At 43.1% G+C, this 24,037-nt stretch overlaps 1 protein-coding gene across 1 annotated transcript in view; it reads right to left on the bottom strand.

The window, feature by feature from the left end:
- GRIN2B (glutamate ionotropic receptor NMDA type subunit 2B) overlaps positions 1-24,037 on the bottom strand; it is a 285,725-nt gene that overhangs the window by 47,979 nt on the left and 213,709 nt on the right. Inside the window, exons 4-8 of the mRNA XM_063075751.1 lie at positions 7,918-8,120; positions 6,976-7,147; positions 6,608-6,761; positions 3,278-3,403; positions 338-567 (exon numbers count right to left, since the gene is read on the bottom strand). Coding sequence (XP_062931821.1) covers positions 338-567; positions 3,278-3,403; positions 6,608-6,761; positions 6,976-7,147; positions 7,918-8,120 — 885 coding nt within the window. The remainder of the gene's footprint in view (positions 1-337; positions 568-3,277; positions 3,404-6,607; positions 6,762-6,975; positions 7,148-7,917; positions 8,121-24,037) is intronic.

The following is a 24,037-nucleotide window of genomic DNA, read 5'->3' as shown; positions in this document are numbered from 1 at the left end:
GGCCCTCTAATAACACACCAAATGGCAGCCCTGTGCTGATCGGCCACCCAGCCGAATCCAACAACAGGTGCCATGTACTCCGAAAGCCACTCTCATACCAAGCCCCTTATTTGCAGCTCAGGGTGTACTCATGACAACCGTTCACAAAACAAGAGCGAATGAAGTAACATTGTTTCAGTAGAAAAAGTGATTTCTGCTCCCATGTCCAAATTTAAGGAAACATAAGAAAGAACAATCGATTGTAAAGATTTTGAAAATTAGCAGGTACATGAGAACATTGAGCGTGGCTCAGAACAGGGTGGAGGGAAAGACGGGAGGTGTCAATTGGGTCTCTTACCTTTTTGTCACTCAGTCCAGAAACCTGGTCCACATACTCCTCTTGGATCATGAAGGCAGCTAAGTTGGCAGTGTAGCTGGCCAGGAAGATGACAGCAAAGAAGGCCCACACAGACACCATGATCTTGGACGTGGTCCCTTTTGGATTCTGCACAGGTACGGAGTTGTTAAACACCAGACCCCAGAGTAACCAAATTGCTTTGCCGATGGTGAAAGATGGGCCACCTGGCTCTGATATGACAAAAAGACAGGGACAGAAGTTAAGCCAGAGTCACTGGTTCTAAGGTTCTAAGTGAACTTACAAGTAGGCAGAGCAGGTAAGTCCCTGCTCAGAGCAGGAAACCCATCAACTGAGACTGAGCCCTTTGACAGAAAGCTTTTTAATTTCAGAGCTTATATCCGTCTTCTCCTGGGACCATCAGGAAAGCAGAAGAGGGGTCCTTAGGAGAAAAATCAGAGGCGTGGGATGTGTGTGGGATCTTTCTCCAACTAACAGTCATGAACCAGGCAGGGCCCTGGAAGAGTCATCATCCTGCCCCCCCTATACAAGACCCTCCAGATCACATCAAAACCCCCAAACAAAGGCCAGCTATTCCACTTTGGTCACACTTGGGTCATTATTATTGTTTTTTTCTAAATTTCATATGTGTATTACCAGGAAAGCATTTCACCTTCCAACAAGGTCAGCAAGAATTGTGTAGGGTCTTTCTCTACCACTGTTATCCACCTCCAAGTCTGTACACACCAATGCTAGGGGGCTTTGAATGCACTTTTTCCTAATTCTTCCTTTGCTTCTAGTACTTAGCAATCAATGTTTCAAAGACACCCTTGACACCACTCCAATGTCAAGAGCTCTCAATTAGTTTCCTACAGTAGTAGCTTCTGTGTAAAAGAACATCAGGAAGCCTAGAGAGGAAGTCATAGGCTCCTGGCCTGGCCAACATGTCTGGGGGCAGAAAGGTAGCTGTCCTTGACTTTCACTTCTCTCCACCCAATCTTTGCACAGATGGTGCCAGGGCTTCTGCCTATAAATGTAGTACAACCTCACTATTTTCTCTGGTTGGTGATGGTGAAGATTTCCTGTTGTCTTAACCCATGCAGCCCCTCAAATGCAGAAACGAACATCTGCTTGCATGGTTTTATAACATATCAACACAGGTCTTATGATGTTAGCTGTGATCCTGACAGCATCTTCTCAGCCATCTAAATCATCAGGGACCACACATCAAACCTGATCTCTAACTGCACACACCTCTGTGCCTGTAGACCTTATTTCATGCAACAGATGTGTAACCAAAAAGTTGTTTATAAATCCAAGTTTTATACATTGTAAAATGCCCTAAGGAGACATGATATTTCAAGTGGCTCCATGTTGAATTCCTTTGTGAAGATAAACATCCTTTGGTAAAGTGAGTAATTGTAAGTCCTTGCCCTGAGTTTTGTGAATCTAGATTCTCACCTCCTGGTTTTTTCAGGGAGGTGGGGTGTGGGGGCAGTGCAAACTAACTTCAGTTCTTGACATTGCCAAGAACCAACTTATCTATATGCTCATGTGATTCCCAGATGTTCACTTCTTACTGATGCCCCTAAGGCTGAGATTTAGGTCATGGCTTCTGGATGACCCTTTAGCAGAGGCAGAAAGCCCCTGACTATACCACACTGTAGAGACATCCAGGATTGCACCCAGAATATACAAACCAAATAAATAAAAAGGTAGGTCTACAGGTCTACACTTGGAAATACTTCAGTGAAGTGGTTGTTTACAGCTTGGACTGTGAATTCAACTAAAGCACGAGTGGAGCTTTGACAAAATACTGCCGCTTGGCACCCCACCCCAGAGATTCTTATTAAACTGCTGTGGGGTGGGGCTAGTTATTCTAACAGGCAGCCAAGATAGAGAACCGCTACTTTGAAACACACAATGGTCCAAGCCCCACTCTAGACTTATTGAACCAAAAATGAAATCCCAAACATCTTTGTCTTTTAAATGCCCCATAGATCATTCTTATGTTTAGCCAGAGTTAAGAATCTTTCCTCTTGGTATATAATTCCAGGATAGAGTTCACATTCTGGAAGGAAGAAGACTCAGAGAAGGTAGAAAATTTCTTAGTCCTGGAGTTCTCAGGAAGTTTGGAAAGAGCTATTTACAAGACTCCCATGGTCCTCTTCAGAAATCTGGTGAACTTTTTATTTCATTTTATTTTATTTTTTGTCGGCCAGTACAGGGATCAAACCCTGAATGCTGGTATTATCAGCACTGCGCTCTAACCAACTGAGCTAACAGGCTAGCTCAGAACTTTTGAAAAATGTCATAAATGCCTCAAACACAAGAGCAGCCCTCACATCACTGGGCCTACCTACCTACCCACCCCCAGTGATAACTCTGGGTGACAACTGGCCTCTCCTGTCATTCTACTTCCAACACCCAACTTCTATACTCTCTGGCAAGAAGGTTGATCCAGGGGCATGTGCTTTGGAGATCTTGCTCCTCAGTTGTGATCCTTTGGCTGTGGGGAACTCTACCAGCCACAATACCTGCATATAACCTGGGGCCGCCTACTTTTCCTTATTCTTAATACATGTGTACAACCTGCCTTGCAAGTCACATCTGTTCCAAAAGACTCCCACAGCCTGAGGTTATCAGAATAGTTTCCTGCTGCATGTTGATGCTACCCAGATCTCCAGTCTTTCCTCTCGTTTATCTAGGGGTGGCACTAGGCTCTGGGCCAGGTGAACCAGGGAGGGGACAGAGAGATTCCAACTAACACCTTAATTGCAGTATTGCTAAAGAGTCACCAAGCTGGTGACCTAGAAGGCCACCGTTTCCTTTTCAGAAATGGCTAAGTTAGGGAGGATGCAAATGATGAACGAGGGGGACAAGGATTCGGAATTAAGCACTAGAAAAAAACGTGGAAATGCAGCAGTTCCGGCTGGGCCTCACCTCTGCCGTCAGCGAGGCACCTGTTATAACCCACAGGGCTGAAGTACTCAAAGACGAAGACGGCCACGGCGGAGACGATGAGCAGCATCACAAACATCATCACCCACACGTCAGCGCTGAACGGCTCTGGGGAAGGAGACACAGAGCGTCAGGGGGAAAACAGAGAACACACACATTCCAGTTAACTCAGTGACTCCGCTGCACATGCAATCACGGACACGGCGGGAGCGAACCCCAAGCGCGTTGCAGGCCCGCAGCGACCCGGGCCCGGGTTAAGGAAAAGTAGGACATTGTGCCGGATGGGCAGGCCAAGGGTTTTGTCTTTCAAACACAGGAGGAGGACAGCCTCAGGCCAGGACATTTTTGAGGTTGTAGAGCCAGTTTCTGCCATTTTGGACCAGTATCTGAGTCTTTCAGTAAAGGGTGCCACTGGAAGAGTACTAGACATGGAGAAGTGAATCACACTGGACCAACGTGTCTTATGCTCTCATCTGCATGGCCATATCGCATAGTGCAGACCCATAGAAGAGTTTCTTGCAGCTGGATTCACTCTCGACAGACTTAGCTACTATTTTAGAGTTAAATTGGCTCAATAGTAATTATGTGTAATAAATAATTAATCCTCTTATCCCCTAGATTTACTTTTTCAATTTATTTTGATGTAGTATATTTTATTAGACATTATTAGATTATGAGATTATAAATCGAGATTAAAAAATCCATGTACATTGACTAGGACTATCTGCAATGATAGCAATTTAACAGGTGAAAAGGAACACACATGAGGTGTAATCCACAGGCAACTACAATCTCTCTCCTATTACCAGGAGATAGGGTGGATGGGACAGGACCAGGCAAGATAGAATGTTCTACACATGCTTTCTTTAATATCTTTAATCATTTTTGCTGGATCCCTTCCAGTTGGTAAATTTCTCTGGCTTGGAAATATCCAGAAATTGAACACTGTATTTCAGAAGCCATCTCTCTGAAGGCCTGTAAAAAGGGACAGTCACTATTCTGTCCTGTGATAAAATACTCCCTCACTTGTGTCTCAAAATAGTTCTGGCCTTTTTAGCTGTCACATCACATTGTAAACTCATAACTAAGTGAATTAACATGCTGTTTTCTCCATCTTCCAAATCATTAATAAAGATGAAGTTGAAAAAAGAGAAACTTGGATGAAAATGAGAAAATATATTTCTTACTCTGAAACCTACTTTACTATTGAACTCCCAAAGGAATTATAAAAGCCTGGTCACTTAATCAATTTAAAAAGGACCTTGATAAAGCCCCAGAGCTTAATGCACCAACTGTGAAATGCAAAGCCTTTTAAAGGCAGTCAGAGATGTGAGGGTAGAAAGTACAATTCAAAGCCTCCACATGGTAGTGTGGAGAATACCTTCCCCACCCTTGACTCTAATTGATCCCAGTCCTACCCTGATTTTGCTTTTGTGTAAGACTGGGGAATAACTCGATAAAAGTATCACCTCTACGGTCTCTTTCCTACCATTAAGCCCATGGAAACTTTCTGTACACAAAACACAACAAAAATATGCATTGGTCCTTATGATTTAGAATGTACTTTCACCACATACTATATGTAATCCTTTCAATGGCTCTTTCATTTTAGGATTACCCATATCTATTTTACACAGGAGTAAACTAAGACTGAGAGGTCAAGGTCCTTTCCAAGATCATTCTCAGAAAGTGGCAGGGTCAGGTTATGAACTGAGGTCACCTGAGGCAAAAAGTCCGTGCTTTTACCACTACGTTAAGTTGCATCTTTCTTTCTGCCCATAACACTAGTTCCTGGGTTAGGGGTTAAGCTCTGAGATGGCCTCATGTGCTCTAGAACACAGGCTCTGATGGCTACCATAGCTGGACTTTAATCTTTGATCTGCCAGTGAATGGCTCAGATGTTGTTGGAAAATGGCTTTGCCTGCCTAAGATTCAGTTTCATAAGCCATAAAATGGGTATAATAATAGTTATCAATGAGTTAATACAATCAAAGGATGTACAATGAATACCTGGCATGTCACATTGTAGGTATTCAATAAATGTGGCTTCTCTTATCCCTATAACTAACTGTTCCAAACACACCCTGCCTGGCATTTCTATGTCATTCCAGGGCTATCCCTGATGTACCACTGGCTCTTGCAGTTCAGAAGTTAAAGTTAGCACTATTTTAACAGGGTTAGAGTGAGGATGGATTTTTGTTTGTATATGTTAATGTTCCAATTATCCTTGTAAAGGAAAAAAGCAAATAAACTGTATATAGCAGCTATGAGGATTTTAATGCATACAGCACATGCTATCTAATATCTCACATAAAATTGGCAGGGCTAGAATTTGTTTCACTGTAAGAAGATTAGCTAAGAAACTTGAGTAATTTATAGAAAAATTCTGTGGGACCCGTAACTCCACTTTGTAGAGAATTAATTGAATTAATTCTCTATGGATAGAGATTAAAGAAATGTTGGCCACTATCTATTCTAATATCCCCATTTAAAAAATGTTGATGTCCCTTAGAGAGGTTGTGACTCGTCCAAGCGCTTACAGCTTGTTTATGACCAAACCAAGCTTCCTATCTCCTAGCCCGAGATTCTGTTTTCAAGGTGACATTTTATTTTTCAACCCCTGCTCCACAGACCCTGCTAAAAATATGGGGTATGAGCTCACAAAGAAACCTCATGTAACTGAAATCTCGGCCTTATCTCCCCTGGTCTTATATCACATCTAAGACTTTTGATATTTAAGTGATGCTGGAAAGTGGGTAAGTAGAGAATGGTATGGGGAGGGATGGGGTGGGAGGAAGAATTAGACCAGCAAAGCCTCAGAAAACTCATGTGAAAACACAAAATCTCTTTTGGTAGCACTGAGCTCAGTGCTTATAGATAATTAAAAATAAACAGGTATTTCAATGGTCTCCAGAATTAGAAACGATTACAGCAGGAAGCAGCCTCAGAGATCATCTGGTTGAAATGCTTCTTCTGTGGATGAGGAAACTGAGTCCCAGAATGGAGCAAATTTGCTCAAGGACAAATGCTGATGAAGTGGCAAGAGGGCACTAAAGCACGACCCCTGATTACCAGTCCAGCACTGTTTTCTTATAGAGCAACATGACTTCCTACTTTTCTGGGTGTTCTTCAGTTTTTATGTTTGAGAATTGCCAATTGTAAAGTCCCCAAAATGAAGTCTCGGGCTGAGTTAAGCTCCTAATAAACCACTTCCTGGCTGAAAGATCCGGGCGATGTGCTCCTTCAGCTTTTCCTTATTCCATCTACCTGTCCTTATGTCCATTTCTTTCCACCAGCAAACACTTCATTTACCTAAGAAGGCAGAAGGTGAGACAGTCCCATTGCTGCGTGACACCATGACACTGATGCCAGTCTCTATGAAGGGCACAGAGAAGTCAACCACCTCTGATCGCTCCTCATTGATAGTGAGTGATCCCACGGCCATGTAAGCCCTCTTCATGACCACCTGAAAGAAAGGTGCAATGTTCCTATTAGAACATTCAGGAAGGCAAGGGACCACCACGAGGAAAATGTCCACAGCCCAGCTGTGGTTTTCTTTGTGTAGTGGGAATAGTACATATATTCTATTTATTATCTTATATTTCCTGAAATTTATAAAATGAGATTTAAGTGAAAAAGAAAAAGAAAAATGGAAATGGCCCTTAATTCCTGACACTCACCTCTCCGATCATGCCATTCCAGGTTCCATTGATTTTCTTCCCATGCTTGCCATTGGTAACCAGATAAAGGTCATAGGTGAACTTCACGGATTTAGAAATTTTCTTAAGGATGTCAATACAGAACCCCTTGCAGCATTTTTTGATGTAACCTGGCTCCTCATCTGTTTTATTCCTAGCCAGTTAAAGAAACAAATAAAAAACAAGGCTTTGTACAAGAGGCAAAATATTACCCTTTGTCATTAAAACTCTAACTCCAAAGCAGGCCTCCCTGCACAGCTCAGCACAATTTATACCAGGGCTCAGGGAAGAAATAAATCAGACCATAGAACTGCCATATTTTCATTATCTCATCACGTTGAACTGTGCTTTCTCACAATTTTTAATGTTCCTTCGAAGTACAATATATACCAGGAAAGTGCATGTATCCTAAGGGTTCAGTTCAATGAATTTTGACACATTGAACTCACCCTTTTAATCAGCATCCGAATCCAGGTACAGAAGAATTACCAGCACCTTAGAGGCCCCTTATTCTCTCTTCTAGGTACTTGCCACCCTCACCAAAGAGAACCATCATCCTGACCACTAGCAACATAGATTGGTTTTATCTATTTCTAAAAATGGTTCTCAATCTGAACATTTCGGGACATGCTGGCCCAAGAGTAAACACCAAAAGTAAATGTAAACCTCCATTAACTTGAGGTTCTGGTCTCTGATGCCAAACAAGGCCAAAGGAACCTTAGCACAGTTGGCAGTAAGTCTCCCAGGTCATGACTTGGACAGCACCAAACATCAGACCACAGGGCTAAGTGATTCCATAGCTCAAAAGTAACTGAAAATTAGACATGGGGCCCATGTCCTCACATCCCAGGCTTCCAGGTGCTAACAGCTCCATCAAATCTGACTCTCCAGTGCCACCCAGAGCCATAGGAGAAGGTGCCATACTCAGAAATGATGCGTTTTTGGCAGGGGACTGTGTTCCTCATGCAGGTTCCACTCAGAGGGTCCACACTTTCCACAATGACAAACGGCGCCTCCTCCAGGGTCACAATGCTCAGGTGGTCGTCCTCCTGCTCTTCGGTCTCAGGACACATTCGGGGCCACACATAGTATTTCATCTGCAGGGACTTGTCTTTCCACTTCCCCACCTGCACAAGGATGGACAAAAGACTCAGAAACCACCAGCTACAACATAACAGCCTCTCCCAGCATCGTCTGACTCCTCCCAGGAAGCTGTCGAACACAGGCAAACATCTGCAGGCATTGTAATAACAGAGGGGAGAATGCTTTTTAAACTATATGCTTAAGATGAGACCACTGTGTCCAGATCTGGAAAGGCAAAGCATTCATTTACTCACCCACTTCCCCAACATGAAACGAGGACCTACTATGTGCTGCGCACCCTGCTAAACCCTCAGCTCAAAGAAACATCCTGCAGCCCTTCATCAAGCTTGCACTGAGTGAAGGAGCCAGAATGTAAACATTTACAGCACTGTGTGTTGCGTGCTAAACCTGAAGCCTGTTGCAAGCACTGTGAGGGTGCCAGAGTTTCCTGCGTTATGTGTGACTGTCGGCTTTTTTACTTAACGGCAACAAGGAGCATGAGAGTGAGAGCAGCAAATAGCTTTGGAAAGGTCAACCAAATGACTGGAGCAAATGAGCCAGAAGGATGTCTTTTGGCTTATCACAGAGGTCCAGTGGGGAACCATATGGAGAGCAGGGTAAATCTGAATTGGAATACAATGGTAAGTCAGGACGAAAAGATACCGACATAGCTTGTCTGGGATAAGAGTGTGGTTGGGCTGGTGACGAACACCATGGGTCAATGCAAATATGCTCCTGCTGGAGGGAGGGGGTTAGAAGCCCCGTGATGAATCAGACACATCGCTCTGTGCGCAGCTGCAGAGGACTGCACAGGTGTGCACTCCAGCTCCTGGAAGCACCACTCACATAGACGCCAATATGAAAGACTAGTGCCCCTCGATTATGCGCATGGTGGCCCTGCTGCCAATCATCAGGAGAACTGTGTAGGTTCCGTTACCTTTTAGGAGAGCCATTCATTCCTGATTTTATAATAGAATCTACCCGACTTTGTCAGTGGATTCTTGTTTTCATTCTGCCATTGAGTTTAATGAAGAAAGGAACACTTTTTAATTACCTGTGCTGAATATCTTCAGTTGTCATAAAGAATTGTGGTTTGCAAGCTCCAACGTTTGATTTCCCAATCTATGATTTCCTCCATGCAACAATGCAAATTAGTACAACAGGTGAGGTACCAAGACTACAAAACTACTTAATTTATCAACTACAGAAATCAGTATAAAGCAAAACCTAAACATGCCTCTTTTTTGGTTTCTGCTTTTGTCTACACTGGGTTTCTACACAGTGTGCCGCTAGGTGTGGTTAGTACTTCCTCCAGCTTGTCCCGAGGTGCTGACGACTTTCATGCCCAAATTAGGCCTGCACAGCTGCTGCCCTTGTTTTACTGCATTTCTATAACATGGGCAGTGGTTTGGTGTCCTGAGCTCTCTTGTTTGGCACCTACAAAGGCCTTCCTTGGCATTAACCCTGACGCTGGCTGGTCTTCCTCCAAGTGTGTAAATGATATTTTGCTTCTTTGTTCAGAATTATGCATTGGACCAAATGTTCACTTTCCTTTTGTGGACAGTCTTCTCTGTAGTGTTGATCCTGGTTTTAGTACAAATCTGTTTTTCCTCATATTGCTAAGACTTATTTCTAAAGCAGAAATTTCTAAGTGGCTTTCTAGCCATGTGGAGATATCAATTCCTCTGCCAGTGGTTGAAGGTAGATGGGGATTGAGAAAAAAAAGGACACCCCAGCCCTGGGGGCCCATGACATTGGGTCATCTCTATCCCTGAGCAGCTGTCTTTATCCCAGAGTCCAAACTGATATTTTCTGCATGTTCAATAATGTGAAAAGGGTTGGGAAGCCCTAAAGTATGTATTTTTATGTATTTATGCTCCTATTATCTTCCTTTAACAGTCTCTTTTGATTTTTTTCTCTTTTAAACACAAATTGATTCTCTTTTATCTTCATTCCTATTAGCCTATAGTCCAGCAGCCCATTCTGGGATTATTGCAGGAAACTCCAAACCTCACATAAGGTTTCCCCCAGAGTCATTGTGGACACTGTGCCAGATGGCTTTCTTAAAAGACACTTTGTCATGTAATTCCTATCCAAAAATTTCAACAATCTGTCACTGCCCATAAGATTAAGCCCAAACTTCTCACCTAGATGGTCAAGGTCTGTATACTGAATTCAGCCTAACTTAATAATAGAGTTAACTTCACTATTTAGAATCATCAATCCTCTGCTCAACTCAAAAAAGCAAGTTGTTGGTATTAGGAACTAACATGGACTAACCAGGAACAGACCGCAACAGGTGAGCTGTGGGGGAAAAATATGCTCCAGACATAGGATTTTAGTAAAGTTCTTATGACACTCTTGTGAATAAGATTAAATATAATATAGATATTTGCGTACTTCGATATATTTAAAAGGAGTTTAAAATCTGTATCCAAAAAGAAAAAAAAAAGATAGTTTAATGAATTAATGTCAACATGGAAAGAGGTGACAGGTCAGGGGACTCTGTTCTACACTATTTTAGAAAATAAAATAGAAGTTGTGCTCACAAAATTGCTGATAACACAAAGCTAGATGGGATGAAGATATACTGCATTGCAGAATCAAGTTTGGAAGAGATGTGAATTAGTTGGAAGAACGAACTGAACCAAATGAAAGAAATTTAACAGAATTTGTACTTGAAGTCTAGCATTCATATTTTTTAAGAAGCAGCTGCATTATATTGAAAAGGAGATATTTCAAACAACAGCAGTCCAAAAAAGCTATTGCAATAACAAATGATATATTTATGCACTTTCAGCATCTAACACATGGGGTGAAGAGAGGGCACGGAAGATCTTGCCCTGCTCTGATATTCATCATATCACAGCTGGTAAACTAGGTTCTGGTCCTAAAATTCTATGATCTATTGATTTTTATTAAATATACCATTTTTATTTTCCCAACAATAATTTGTTCATGCCGTTAGTTCCCCCACAGCACACCCTTTTCCGACTTCCTGCCAATGTAGCTGGATCATATCCTTGCTTCACATTGATTCAATTCGACCAACAACAACTGCACGACGATTTTGTGCCAGGCACCGGGCTATGTGCTAGGGAAGACAACACTAGGCAACATTTATGAAGGTCTTCGACGTGCCTGGCTCTGAACATATCTAGTGATCTCATTAATCATCACAGCAAGCCTGTGAGATAGACTCACATTTCATGTCTCATTTTACAGATGACTGTAGAGGGGTTTGGTGACTTGCCCAAGATCTCAAAGTAAGTAAGTGCAGTGCCAGGATTTGAAGCTGAGCAGTCTGACTCCGGAGCTTGGGCTCCTACCCACCACATTGCACTGTGTCTCTGACAGTCAAAGAGTAAGGCACGCATGGTTTCTGTCCTCCAAGGACAGTCTAGTGGGAAAGACGCTAACTATTGACAATAACATCAAGTTAGGCTTTGGTAATTACCCTAATAAAAGGCATAAAGAAAGTACTCTGGCATTCAGAGTAGAAGTGATTATTTCTGAAAGGGTCAGGGAAAGCCTCACTGAGACCCTTGTCTTTGAACTGGGCCTTGAAATGTAAGTGATAGCTCATCATGTGAAGAGTTCCTTATGGGCAGAGGCTATAGGAAGAACAGAGGAGCAGCCTTACAGCTGTTCAGAGGGAAGAGCACGGACAGTCCTTCAGAGACATGGTCTAGCTCGGTTCTCCTCCTCCTCAAAGACTTGCTCACTCTAGCTGGATGAGAGCCAATTGGACTGTGTTCATCTCTCCCAACTCCCTGTTCAATGGCGTCAGGTTGGTAGTTTGAAACTGTGCTGTGGGCACCACGAAATTGGCAAACACTACAAATCAGGCCTTTCCCTGGTCACCCCCACCCCACCCCAGTTCTAAACATTCACCAGCTCACCACAGCCCAGAACAACCAAATGGTCCATTATTTCATGTTATTTGCTACTTTCTTTAATAATTTTTTAAAACTTTCCTGATGACTTGCCGTCGGAATTAAATTCTAAACGTGCCTCTAAGTATTTCTGAGCTTAAAGTTTCCACAACCATAAAAATAGGTGAGTGGATTTCTAAGGTGCCTTTCACATAATGTCATGATCCGATTATCCTTTCAAGACAGGGGCTCTCTACTGTGTTTCCTACAGATTAGAGCCCAGTGAAGAGGTGTTTTTTGGGGTTATTTCCTGAAGAGAGGGCAGTATCCGATTTGTTTATATAGAAGATTACTTTGTCTTAGAGTCATAATTTTTTTCTTATTTCTTGAAGGATGACTGCAGTGAGAAGGAAAGTTAGCAAATTCCTTGAGGACTGAGAGAAGAAACTTATTTGAAAAAATATATATATATGTATTACGAATATCAGATTCACCAGGCCAGTAAACAGGGCCCATGTCAAATAACATGTTTAGATAGTTACCTAAATTCTTTAGGCAGCAAGGTAGGTTAGAGATGAGTACACAACTAAACTTAAATTTAAAAGGAAATATTTAGATAGAAGAACACGATTTGTTTCAAGCAATTCTTCTTTCAAGGGGAAGGATGTATGGCAAAAATATTATAAATGGAAAAGTTTGAAAGAACATTGAAGAATAGTAAATAGAAAGAAAAACAGACACTGAATGGAAAAATCTTGAATGCTTGTCTAGGATGTCTGAAATGGTGTGAATATATAATCCCAGAAATGCCGAGAGTAGGAGAAAATGAGGATAATAGGAGATATTTCAGAGAAAATCCAGCAAGAAAAACTGAATGAAGAATTTATAGTGAAGATTAAAACATGTTCAGAAAAAAAAATCTTAAATAATGAATAAAATGTCTGTAAAGCACTCTGAATACCTTAGAGATAAACACTAAACAAACATCATTATCCCAAGCACATTTAACAACACCTGTCTATAAAATATTCAGTTCTCTGCCATACTAACATTGAAAAGATCTCTTGAGGACTGAAATCATCTTTCTCAAGAGAAAAGAAAAAAAAAAATCCTTCCTTAGTTCTCTCAGAAAAACATGGAGTAATTTTTTAGGGTTTCTGGTTTGGTTCTCTTGGTACAAGCTGAACTCCTGTACAGATGGGAATTTCTCCTCTGAAGGAAGTCTACCTGGCAAATCGATGGCACACTAGAGTGAACTTGGCTCATAAGCCTTTCCTTATGAAAATTCCAGGGAACCAATCTGTGGTGATTCTAGACTTCAAAGTCTCCCTTTTGCTAACACATTTCGTCCACTGCCTCCAGTGGAACTGGCACCAATTAGCACCCTGACAAGGCCATGCATAAAAGACCATAGGGACTGCATTCCTCTCTGAAAGCCCCTGAGTTTGTCCCCTGGCCACAAATAGTCAAGGGTGAATGTGTCATTACAGAGAAGGGAGAGGGGACCTGGGTAGGGCACTGCTGCTGTGAATGCTGCTGCAGTCCTTGCACAGATAAGCAAAGGACATCCGTCTCCCCGGGCTGCCTCTCTCATCAGCATAGACAGTCATTTTTTTAAAGATCCTGGAACAAAAGCACTTATTAGAGCCTCTTTAGGCGTCAAAGGTTATTTTTCAAAAATCAAAGCGTTTTTGTTTCTTGCTTGAGATGACATCTGGAGCTAACACGAAACACTTGCTGCTTATTTTAAGCCTTCATCTGACTTTTAAAATGTGAAATTTAAAGCTATATGTTGTTTCCCTGAGCAAGCTGAAGGAACAGGCAAAGTCTCAGAAAGGCAGCCCAAGTCTTGTGTCCCATTCTGTCCCAAAGTGGTGTCAAGTCCTGACACTGTTGGCGCTGCACCTGGGCAGGCCTGTGACCCCTAACAGCAGAAATCTGGGGCTAGGAGGACACCCCCACTTCTCCATCCTGAAAGCTACACATCTTAACTCTGAGGATTTTTAAAAGTTTTAGTATATGATAGCACTTCATTTTGCCCAATTTTTATTTTTTTATATCCATCCTTCCCCTATCCTTTGTAACCAAGTGAACATTCTCTGTGTCTGCTCAAAATAAACATACATATATATGAGAAGGGGATATGTGCGAGTACGTATGGGTGTGTCTGTTTTTCCCAAATCAGATCCTAATATACACATTTCCCTGCCGCTTGCTTTTCCCACATCATTATACTATGGGTTTTCTTCCAAATCAACAGACAGTAGATCTAACTCCTTCTAATAGCTGCATAGTTGCCCATAATGATGAATGTGCCTCAATTTATTCAGCCATATCCTTGTTGATAAATATTTAGGATATTTCCCAAAATAATTTAACCTAAATATATAATATGCATCTCCGTATTTCTAAAGCATCAATTCCCAGTAATGAACAAGCAGAATAAAAGGATATGTATGTTTCCAAATGCTCCCGATGTTGCCAGAATACAAAAGTCTGCAGCAATTGAAATTCCCATCAGTAAAGCACAAGAGTGCTCATTGCTCACGGTCTCACCGGCGCTGGGGTGTTGTCACTATTGAGTGTCCGCAGTCAGAGGAATGAAAAACGGTATCTTACTGTTCTAATTTTCAACTCCTTGACACTCAGTGAGCTTGAGCACCTTCCACATCTGTTGGCCGTTTAGAATTTTCTCTCTTGTCGTGGAGTCACACCCTTTCCCTACATTGGATGGAGTTGTTTGTCTTTCTTATCTTTTAGGACGGAAGAGCTCCACATGTATTAGAACAGTCACTCTCTGTCTGTCAAATATGCTTGCAATATTATTCTCACTCTGAGATTCGTCTTCTGTTTCTGGTCATTTTCTCTGTGCACAAAATTTTACTTCGACTTTTGTCTTTTGAAGTAAAATATGTCTTTCTAAATAGAGCATTTGGTTTCCTATCGTGCTTTTTAAAAAACACCCTACCCCACTCTCACAGCGTTCTTCATGGTCATCCTTTGCCCTCTTCCCCATGTAGCCCTTCTACTGTGTGTGATGGGGACGTGGCTCTGCCTTCTGTGGCGCGGTCTTCCCTCTGCTCAGCCACTTCCACTGCCTGGGCAGCTGCACCCCCTTCCATGTTCCTCGAATACTCTGCATCCTTCTCAGCCCCTCTCAGCCTCGCCAGTGCTGTGATGCAGCCGCTGCCTACCCCAGCCCAAAAGAAAAGCTTCGTTATTTGAGCATCTGTAATAATTTTGTGGTTCAACCTCTCCCTTTGGCTGTTATATTAAAATGGTAGCTATATTTTGATATGCAAATTCATGTCTCTGAATAGGTCTTTCAGGGCTTCCAGGCCAGGGACTCTATTATTTTACTTCCTTTCGTCCCCTACACTGGCTTGAACAAGTGTTTTCTCAGTAAACTACTGACTGATGTCACTGGGGGAAAAATACATCACAACCTCCGCAAAGCGTCCACTAGAAATCACTGCAGCACGACAAGGATGGAGGAAGCACTGGAGCCCCACGTGCATCTCTTCGTTCTGTTTCCCTTCAGCCTTCCCGGCTGTAAAGCTGCCCTGGACAGACCCAGTTGCCTGTGGACTGCTGTAAGTGTGACGGCACAATCTGCTGCGGTGTCTCACGAGGCCACGGGCACGGCTTGATGCTCCTTCGGATCATCTGCATACTCAGTGACGTCTCGGTGTAGAAATCTAGCGTTTGAAAAATGCGTTTGAAAATAATTTCCATATTTAAATTTGACTGCCTTTGGCCTATTACTGCTTTGTCACTTACTAAGCTGGGGACTGGCAGCTCTGGGCATACATGCCACCGAAGAGAGGTCCCTCCAGCCAATTTTGCCCTGCACCTGTGTGGCTCTCCCAATGATGATGAGACATCGGTTGTCATCAGGCCTCAGATGACATCCTTGGCTGGCCCCTGTCGCTCGCAGAGGGGCTTTGTTGGCCATCACCCTCTCAGTGACCCTGATCCTCCATGTCTCCCTCCCTCCACATCTGCTGCTCTAGACAGACGAGGAAGGAAATGTGGGGAAGGTGAGGAGAATCGAGTGCCAGGAATAGAAGTTGTTGAGTCCCTTGACACCAGGGACAAGTTATGGTCATTTCAGATAACACCCCAAACAGAGATGTGATAATATGAGTAATTGTAGCTATTGCGACCAGGCACTTCTCATAGAGTTAGCACTTCATTGTCATTAACTCCCCCAAAAGGTGGATAGTGTTAGTTGCCCACAATATAGACTAAAAAGCCTGAGGCTCGTTGATAGACCAGGATTTGAACCCGGATCTGCTGGACTCCAGAAGCCTATATTTTTCACCGCGCCACATTACCAAGAGAATATACGCCTCAGCTCTTTACTCCTCACAACCTCATCACGACCTGAGAGAGCGGAAGAGTGTGTTTCAGCCCCATGCCCTCCCCCCATCGCCCTAGCCCCCAGAAACCCTGATGGTTGTGTCTCAAGGGTTCGTGGCAAGTGACAGCTGAAGTTCACGGTGGGGGCCAGATAGGTGAGATGGGAGCAGGTGGCAGTAGGAGGCAGGGTAGTGATAAGCGATGTGACCTTTGGTGAGTTACTTAACCTCTCTGTGCCGGGCTCATAGGAGCACTGGTTTTATGCAAGTATTTGCTATTTTTCTTCTTTTCCTCCTCCTCAGTATTACTATTACTACTACTATTGACAACGCTAGTTGAAACTCCTTAATATGCCTAACTTCCTTCCAGAAACATATTTTTTTTTTTTTGCAAATAGCAAGGGGGAAATACTACTCACACTCCAACTTCCCAAACTTTTAACTCAAGTTCTTTCAAAATGTCAAGGTAAACCCTGTGCAATTTTTTTTGGTTTCACTCCATATTTTCATTTAGGTGCAAATAAAAACAGAAATTACAAGAATAAAAATGCTAGTACCCTTCTGGGTTTACCAAAGGCCTTGAGTCCAAAGAGTCCCACTGAGTCAGGAGATGCTTCTCCATAAACCCCTCCTTGGGACAAGACAGATATTTTAGAAAGGGCATCAATTTCTTCAGGTCAGAGCACTTCGTAAATAGTTTGCTAAACAGGCTCAAATGGCCTGAATGATTCAACATGTTTTCCTGAAGTATCTGATGCCTTCTTGGCCCAAGGGCTCAAAACCTCTCAAGCTCCAACTCCCCATCATTGGAAAGCCAATCCTGAGACCTGTTCTGGGACTTAAAGCAGCTCAGTTATTGAGAGATGGGCTCTGTCTTCTCCTCTGATGTGGCTTCTTCTAAAGAAGACCCCTGTCTGGAACACCAAACTTGAGTCCAAACCATCCTCTGGGACATTCAGGACCCAGTGAGGGACCTCTTAAGCTTAAACAGCATCAATACTGGTCCTACTCCCTCTAAATCAACTTCTTCCTATAGCACGTGGCTCTGGACACATGTGCACCAGGCCTGGGGCTGTAGCTCCCTCCAGAACACAGCCACTGATGGTGATGGGTGGGCTCTAGGTGTGCTGTTATGATCTGCTTTGGGGGACTGGGCCACAGGCTTCAGCCATCGACACAGCTTGTCATCAGTGTCTTTATTCTCAAATGACAGTTGTAAGGGTCTACCATTCTCAACTGTGACTTCACTAGTATTTACATATGTCGGTATGTCTGTGTGTATGTATGTATGTATTCATGCATTCATTCACTCCACTTTATTCTAATTTGTCATAGCAGTTGAGAGTGTCTTAGTAGTTAGGGCTTTGAGGTCAGAAGGGCCTAATCTGAGTCCTGGCTTTGCTACTGTTGGCTGCATGTAACCCGGAACAAACTACTTAACTCTTTCAACTCTGTGTTGTGGGTGGCTAGTGTTCTGTCTACCAACCAGTCCTCCCCCACTTCTCCACTCTGACCCACTCTCTCCCCCACCCTCTCCTTAGCTCAGTATCTCCTTTTTTATGAACTGCTCCTCCCTTAACTCCAACCACATAGTCCTGTGGAAGTTGCCCTGTCTCCCTGCCTGCCCCCGACCCAGCCACAGTTGCATGGTTAAGGGGTGAGGCACCTGACTGGCTGGGTCAAATCCTTGGGATTTTTCCCTTAGCACCAAGAAGAGTGTTAAGTCAGTCTCACCCCAGTGGTATAAGCTATAACATGTAAAGTTCAGAAGCTCTGGGCAGCTCTGTTTTGTAGCCTATGGGGAAACGGCTGTGGAGAGCGAGAGGAATCAAAGCGCTGGGTTATAGCCATTCTGGAGGCTAAACCATATTCCCACTGTGGGCTCTGTTGAGACAATCTGGTATCCTTACAATGAATTGGTCTTTTGCTTAAGCTAGTTCAATTCGTGTGACTATTCTTTATAATCAAGCAAACCATATAATGCATTGTTTATCTCATCTATAAATGGCAATAGATGATAAGTATAATTATCTTTGCGGAATTTTGATAGAAATTAAATGAAATAATGTACATAAAGTGTTTTTCAAAATGCCTGGAACATGGTGAGCACTGAGAAAATGACAGTTGTGGTGGTAGTAGTGACAATTATCACCATCAACTTTCTGTGAACATCTCAGGAGCCAAGAAGTAGGCGGGGTTGCCAGTGAGAGGCAGGTTCTGCAGCCGTTCCCAAACGGTCGCCACCCTACATGAGGCCAGGGGGAAGTGTGAGGCCTCCACTCAAGCTCTCAGAGGCTTGGGCTTAGGCAGGGTCACCTGACTAGACTTCCTGTTGTCCCAATAGTGACTTGTGGCTGTAGCCGTACCCGGCCGCCAGGCCTCGCAGGTTGCTTGGACAGAATCTACAGTTGCAGTCAGTCTCACTCGGCAGGTCAGTTGGCATCTCTTAGCACCTGGTCCCCATGCCAGACCCTGCTGCCACAGCTATTTGCATGCCATCCATCTCCCCTTTTGCTCTCCAGTCTCCTCTTCCACAAATCCTTTCCCAGGATTTGTGCTGATAACCAGAAGGTTCCTACTGAACCCTTACCCAGGGGTTCTTCAAGCCAAGCAAGTGGCAGAAACAAGATTCAAACCCATGCAGTCTGATGCCAAAGCCTTTGCTTTTTGCCACTCCTCTCTACTGCCTCAAACGTTAGATAAGACACATAAAATGCAGAGAACAGTGTCAGGCAGGTAACAATAATGCCCAGTACATGGTGCTGATCCAGAATAGCCCACCTGTTCTATTCTCCTTAGCTGCTCTGGGTGCCTCGAACCTGCCACAGCACTAGGGTTTCCAGGGGTCCCAAGCAGTAGAAGAATGAAAGCACCAAGTGGAAACAGTGCCATTATCAGAAAGCACCACATTATTGTGGAAGTCTCCTGGGACCGAGAGATAGTTATGCTGCTCTTCAGATGACACTTACTGGACTGATCCAGCTGCTCTGCCCCTCACCTCCTGATCAGTCTCTTCACACCCTTCTTCATAACCTGTCTCTGAATTTCAAATGTTTTCAATACATCTAAAGAAAAGGTTACTTGAAAATATGTAGCAATCTGCCCATAGATCTCAGACACACTGGCCCAGCACCTCTCTCCAGTATATCTCAGGACACTAATGAGAAATGATACGAATTGTTGCATGTTTAGTAAAACAAGCAGACAAGCAAAATCAGGTTTTCATGCAAATTTTTAGGAGCTAGAGAAAGTCCTGGACTAGAGCAGGACCTTGTCAGATGAGATTGCAGAGAGCTGTTTTTATCACTGCAGGGTGCTCATGCACAAGTGTCAAAAAGAAAGTAACAAGAAGCCTTCTGGAAAAGGGACATATTGCATGAGAATAATGACTATGTTTTCCAGACCACAAACCTGAAGGCAAACACTGATAATCATGAATGTGCTTTCTGGGACAAAGAAGTATCATAGCTGAAAGTGTGACCATCCAGGAAATTCAGACTTGAGGTTGTGGGTAGATATGAAAAGAAACAACATTGAAAAGACACATAAAAATTACTGAGGTGATGAAGGAGTACAAATGGAAGGGGTCGAAGTCATTAAAAATCCATTATAATCTTAGAACACTAGAACACAGAGACAAGAAAAAAATCTTGAAAGATGTGTGTCCAAGAACGTACTCAATGTTCTCTCCAAGATACCTTGTCAAATTCATAGAACAGTTACCTCAGACCTCACTGAGGCCATCCAAACCATGGCTGAATCCTTAACAGTAATAGCACTCACTCTAAGATTGTGCAGGGTCTACCCCTCCTTAGCCAGTAAAAGTCAATTTTGTGGGTAAGTATGTAAAAAGTTTTCCCCAGATATTCTATACTATCCCAAATTGGGATATCCAAGGTCCTTCCAGTTGTCACTGAAATGCCTTCCCCAGCTTTGGAAGGTGGAAGTGGCAGAGAAGACCCCCACCCTGGTTTCCACTCTCAGTCACTCTGCCTCTTGCCTGGATTTCTGCATTACTCCTGACTGCTTTTCCCACCTCCAGACCTATCTTCCTGCAGTTCATTCTACACTTGGCCCCAGAGTTATTGCTCTAAAATGCAGATCTGACCCCATCCTTACCCTTCACAAAGCCTGTCAGTGTCCCCTCATTCACCTACAGGACAATATCTAACCTCCCTGGAAAAGTACACATTTGTCCTCTACTACTCCCTCTTCCTCTTTCCCTCCTTCCACCTCCTTATTCCTTCTCCTTCACCTTTATTTCCTCCTCTTCCTTCTTCTCTCTCTGTCTTTCTGTCTGTCTCTCGCCTTTCTGCCTGTGTTTCTGTTTGGCCTATCTCTTCAGAATTTCTAACCTTTTAATTTGGTTTGATAGCAACATTCTATGCTTTTTCATACCCGAATGCCTTTACTCATGCTGGAATCCTCTATTTGAAACTCCTGGTCTTCTGGATGACACCCCCTCAACCCTTAGGATTTTGCTCAGTTAATCTACACCAGGAAGTCTTTCCTTACCACACCCTTGGCTGGGTTAAGGGGTACTCTGTACTTCCAAAATACCTTGTGCACATCGCAATCAGTGAAATTGCCATAGTATATTTAATTGCTGATGTGTCTGGTGTCCTCCAGTAGACTATGAGTTCCTCAATGGCAGGGATTGAGTATTATTTTCTTTTATCCCCAATATCTAGCATAGAGAACATTACCAAGGTGGGTACTAAATCAATGTTGGTTGAATGAATGAGTGAACAGAATTTCAAAAGGGGAACCTGCTCCTGGTGGCTAACAATAGATGATAATGATTCTTCTAATAATAGATAACATTTTATTTGGCATTGACTATGTGTCAGGGGCCATGCTAAGGAAAACACACACATTATCAAATTTAGTTCTCAGAACAGTCTTTAAAGGGGGATAGATATTATTTTTGTATCCATTTATAGTAGATTATTATGTTAGTGGTACCTAATGAACTATATGTCCCAGTATCCACGCCCTGTGTGATCCCTTCTTGCACTGACTCTGGGTCTGGATTTGTGACACAGGTAGAGACCTGATAAGTGACATTGCAATAGAGCTTGCCCTCTTGGAATGTCACTGACAACACTGAAAAAACTTGGGCCGGTCTCCTTGAGGATGAGCAACCACACAGAATGAGGCCCAGTTGATAGCCAGTTCCAACAGCTAGACACACGGGTGAGACCATTTTGGAATATCCAGCTTGTCGAGCTACCAGATGATTGCAGCCAGATGAATGACCTCCTGTAAGACCAAACGAATGACCACCCAGCTTATCCCAACTCAAACTGCTGACCCAAAGAGGGCTAGGTATAAAATGGTGATCATTTCAAGTCACTGAGTTTTGGGGTGCTTGTTATACAGCAGAGGTTAACTGAAATGCATTCACTTTGGGAAAAGGCTACACATATCAGATGAAACCAAGGGAAAAGATAAGGAGCAAGAAGCAGGACAGACAGAGAATTAAAAGACAAACTAGCACAAAGTTCTTTGGAGCTCTTTAATGTGAGTAAGTACAGTGCTGACATAAGTCCTTCTTAATTGTAGGACTGCTGAAATAATGCTAAACATAGAGCTGGAAGTCCTGGACCTCAGCCCCAGCTCTAGCACTGACAAGCCCCGTGAATGGGACAAGTCGTTCAACCTCTTGGAATCTCAGTTTCTTTATCAGCAAAGTGGAGAAATACGTATGTATGTATGCATGTGTATCCTACTTCTACTAATCTCACAGAGCTAGTAGGAGAATTGAACGTATATCAAACTATCCAGGTGTCAGTATTAATATTACTGAAATTAGCTAATAAACTTTGAATCACATCACTTACTAACCACTTACCCACAAACCAACAAAAGTTGGCGGGAAGATCAGGGAGGATGCTGTAGAATGGGAATCCAGCAGCCAGGCTGTTAGCACGCTCTCATGCACCAGATGATGTTTCTCTAACAGGCAGGTCAGCACTTTGAGTGTCAGTGGTATCTCATCATTTTCTCTCATCAGGTGCTCTTAGTATATCTTGTGTAAGTCTTCCTTCTCCCCTCCCCTGACCTTCCACTGCTTATAGTCTAGTTTCACATCATCTGCTGAAGGTCAGAGGGATACTTGATCTCAAAGCAAGAGCTCTAGGCCAGGGTATAAAGACGTGGCCAGGCTCTGTCTCTGACTAGCCATGGTCTCTGTCCCTTAACCTTGCAAAGACTGATTCTCCATCTGTAAAAAATGAGGGCAACAACATTTGCCAAAATATCCCTATAGGGGTTAGAGAGAGACAAACACGATAAGTATGTGGAAGTGGCTTGATACTAGCTCCTCTCTGCACAAAGGCAAGGTGGTGTGAGTGCTTCCATTCCGCAAAAAGTACTCAACATCTAGAGGGTCCCAGGATGTGCCAGACACTGGACTACATGATAGACTTGCAGGAGAGACACAGAGAAACTGACATGTTGAGACATGAGGTAATTTGCCTGTGGTCACATAATTAATAAATGGCTCAACTGGATTCAAATCCTTATCCACCTCAGTCCAAAGCCTGGGCTCCTTGCATAGTGCTGGGTAGCTTCCAGAAGGCATCTCCTCAGCCCTCAGGAGAACAGAATGATTGGCCAGGTAGCTTACCAGGAAATGGGGTCACCAGCTTGTGGCTAAAGAAACAGATGATGAAAAAAGTGCTGGGGGAGAAAATGCCTGTTTACAAACACAGCTTAATTAATTAGTCAACTCAGACAAGGCAGAAGAGACGGGTTTCCAGATGTCTGACATGGAGAATTAATTAGCAGAAAAGCATCGGTCCCCAGGCCTTGGGTTCATGTCCAGACCACATGGTGGAATTAAATTACTAAATTGCCTCAGTGCCCCTCCCCTTAACTATGCTGTCCCTCAACTTAACTGAAGCCAGTTGATTGGAGGAAAGAAAAAAAAAAAAGCCTCACTGAAAATGACAACTGAACTGAAAAAGCTCCACCAACTAAAGCTTCAAATGAAGTTCAGAAAAAAAAAGTAAAGAAGGTTCCAGGGCTTCTAGTTCAAGTTACAAAGAGTCAGAATAAAATTAAAGTGAAGTTAGGTTACACCCCACTAACACTTTAATTCCCACCCAGCAAAAGCCATTGTCTTTGCTTCAACGATTGTTAGGGTTGCAATGGAAGTGTGTTCAAGAAAGCCAAGATGTCCAGATCACTGCCTCAATTTTCTACTTCATTTTACTTATTTAAAAGATAAAGGATTATTTAGGAAAGAGACAGAAATCCTTTCACCTGAGTCACCTGTAAATAGAAAGTACATGTGAATCTGTAGGAATCAAGGCAAAATGGGTTTGGGCCAGCCCAGGAGAATAAGTAATATGGGGCCTATAGTAAATGAAATGTGTACTCTTCCGGTTCTTGTATGACTTTGTGAGTAGAAGTCACTGTGTAGGAATGAGTCTTTCCTCTGCTTCCACAGTTAACATTTCACGGGGGTTCTAGAAGTGCTCCTAATTTGCTGTTTATATTTTTATCTGTGAATTTCCATGTATTCTGCAGTTGTTTGGGACTTGTCTTCTGCCTAATTAAGCAGAGGAAGTTAATGAGGTGTGAAGTGACTTTGTGGCATACAGTCTCGTGCATAGAAGGTGAGGGAAGGGTCAGTACAGAGTCAAGTGAGTCTTGAGGCTTGGAAGCTAAACAGAGGGCAAACAGGCAAGGTGGGATGCCACAGGGAGGGAGGGCACG

This window comes from Cynocephalus volans, chromosome 12 (assembly GCF_027409185.1).
Source record: "Cynocephalus volans isolate mCynVol1 chromosome 12, mCynVol1.pri, whole genome shotgun sequence".
In the NCBI taxonomy this organism is placed as follows: domain Eukaryota; kingdom Metazoa; phylum Chordata; class Mammalia; order Dermoptera; family Cynocephalidae; genus Cynocephalus; species Cynocephalus volans.
The sequence above is the reverse complement of the archived record's forward strand: the minus strand, read 5'-3'. Positions and strand labels throughout refer to the sequence as shown.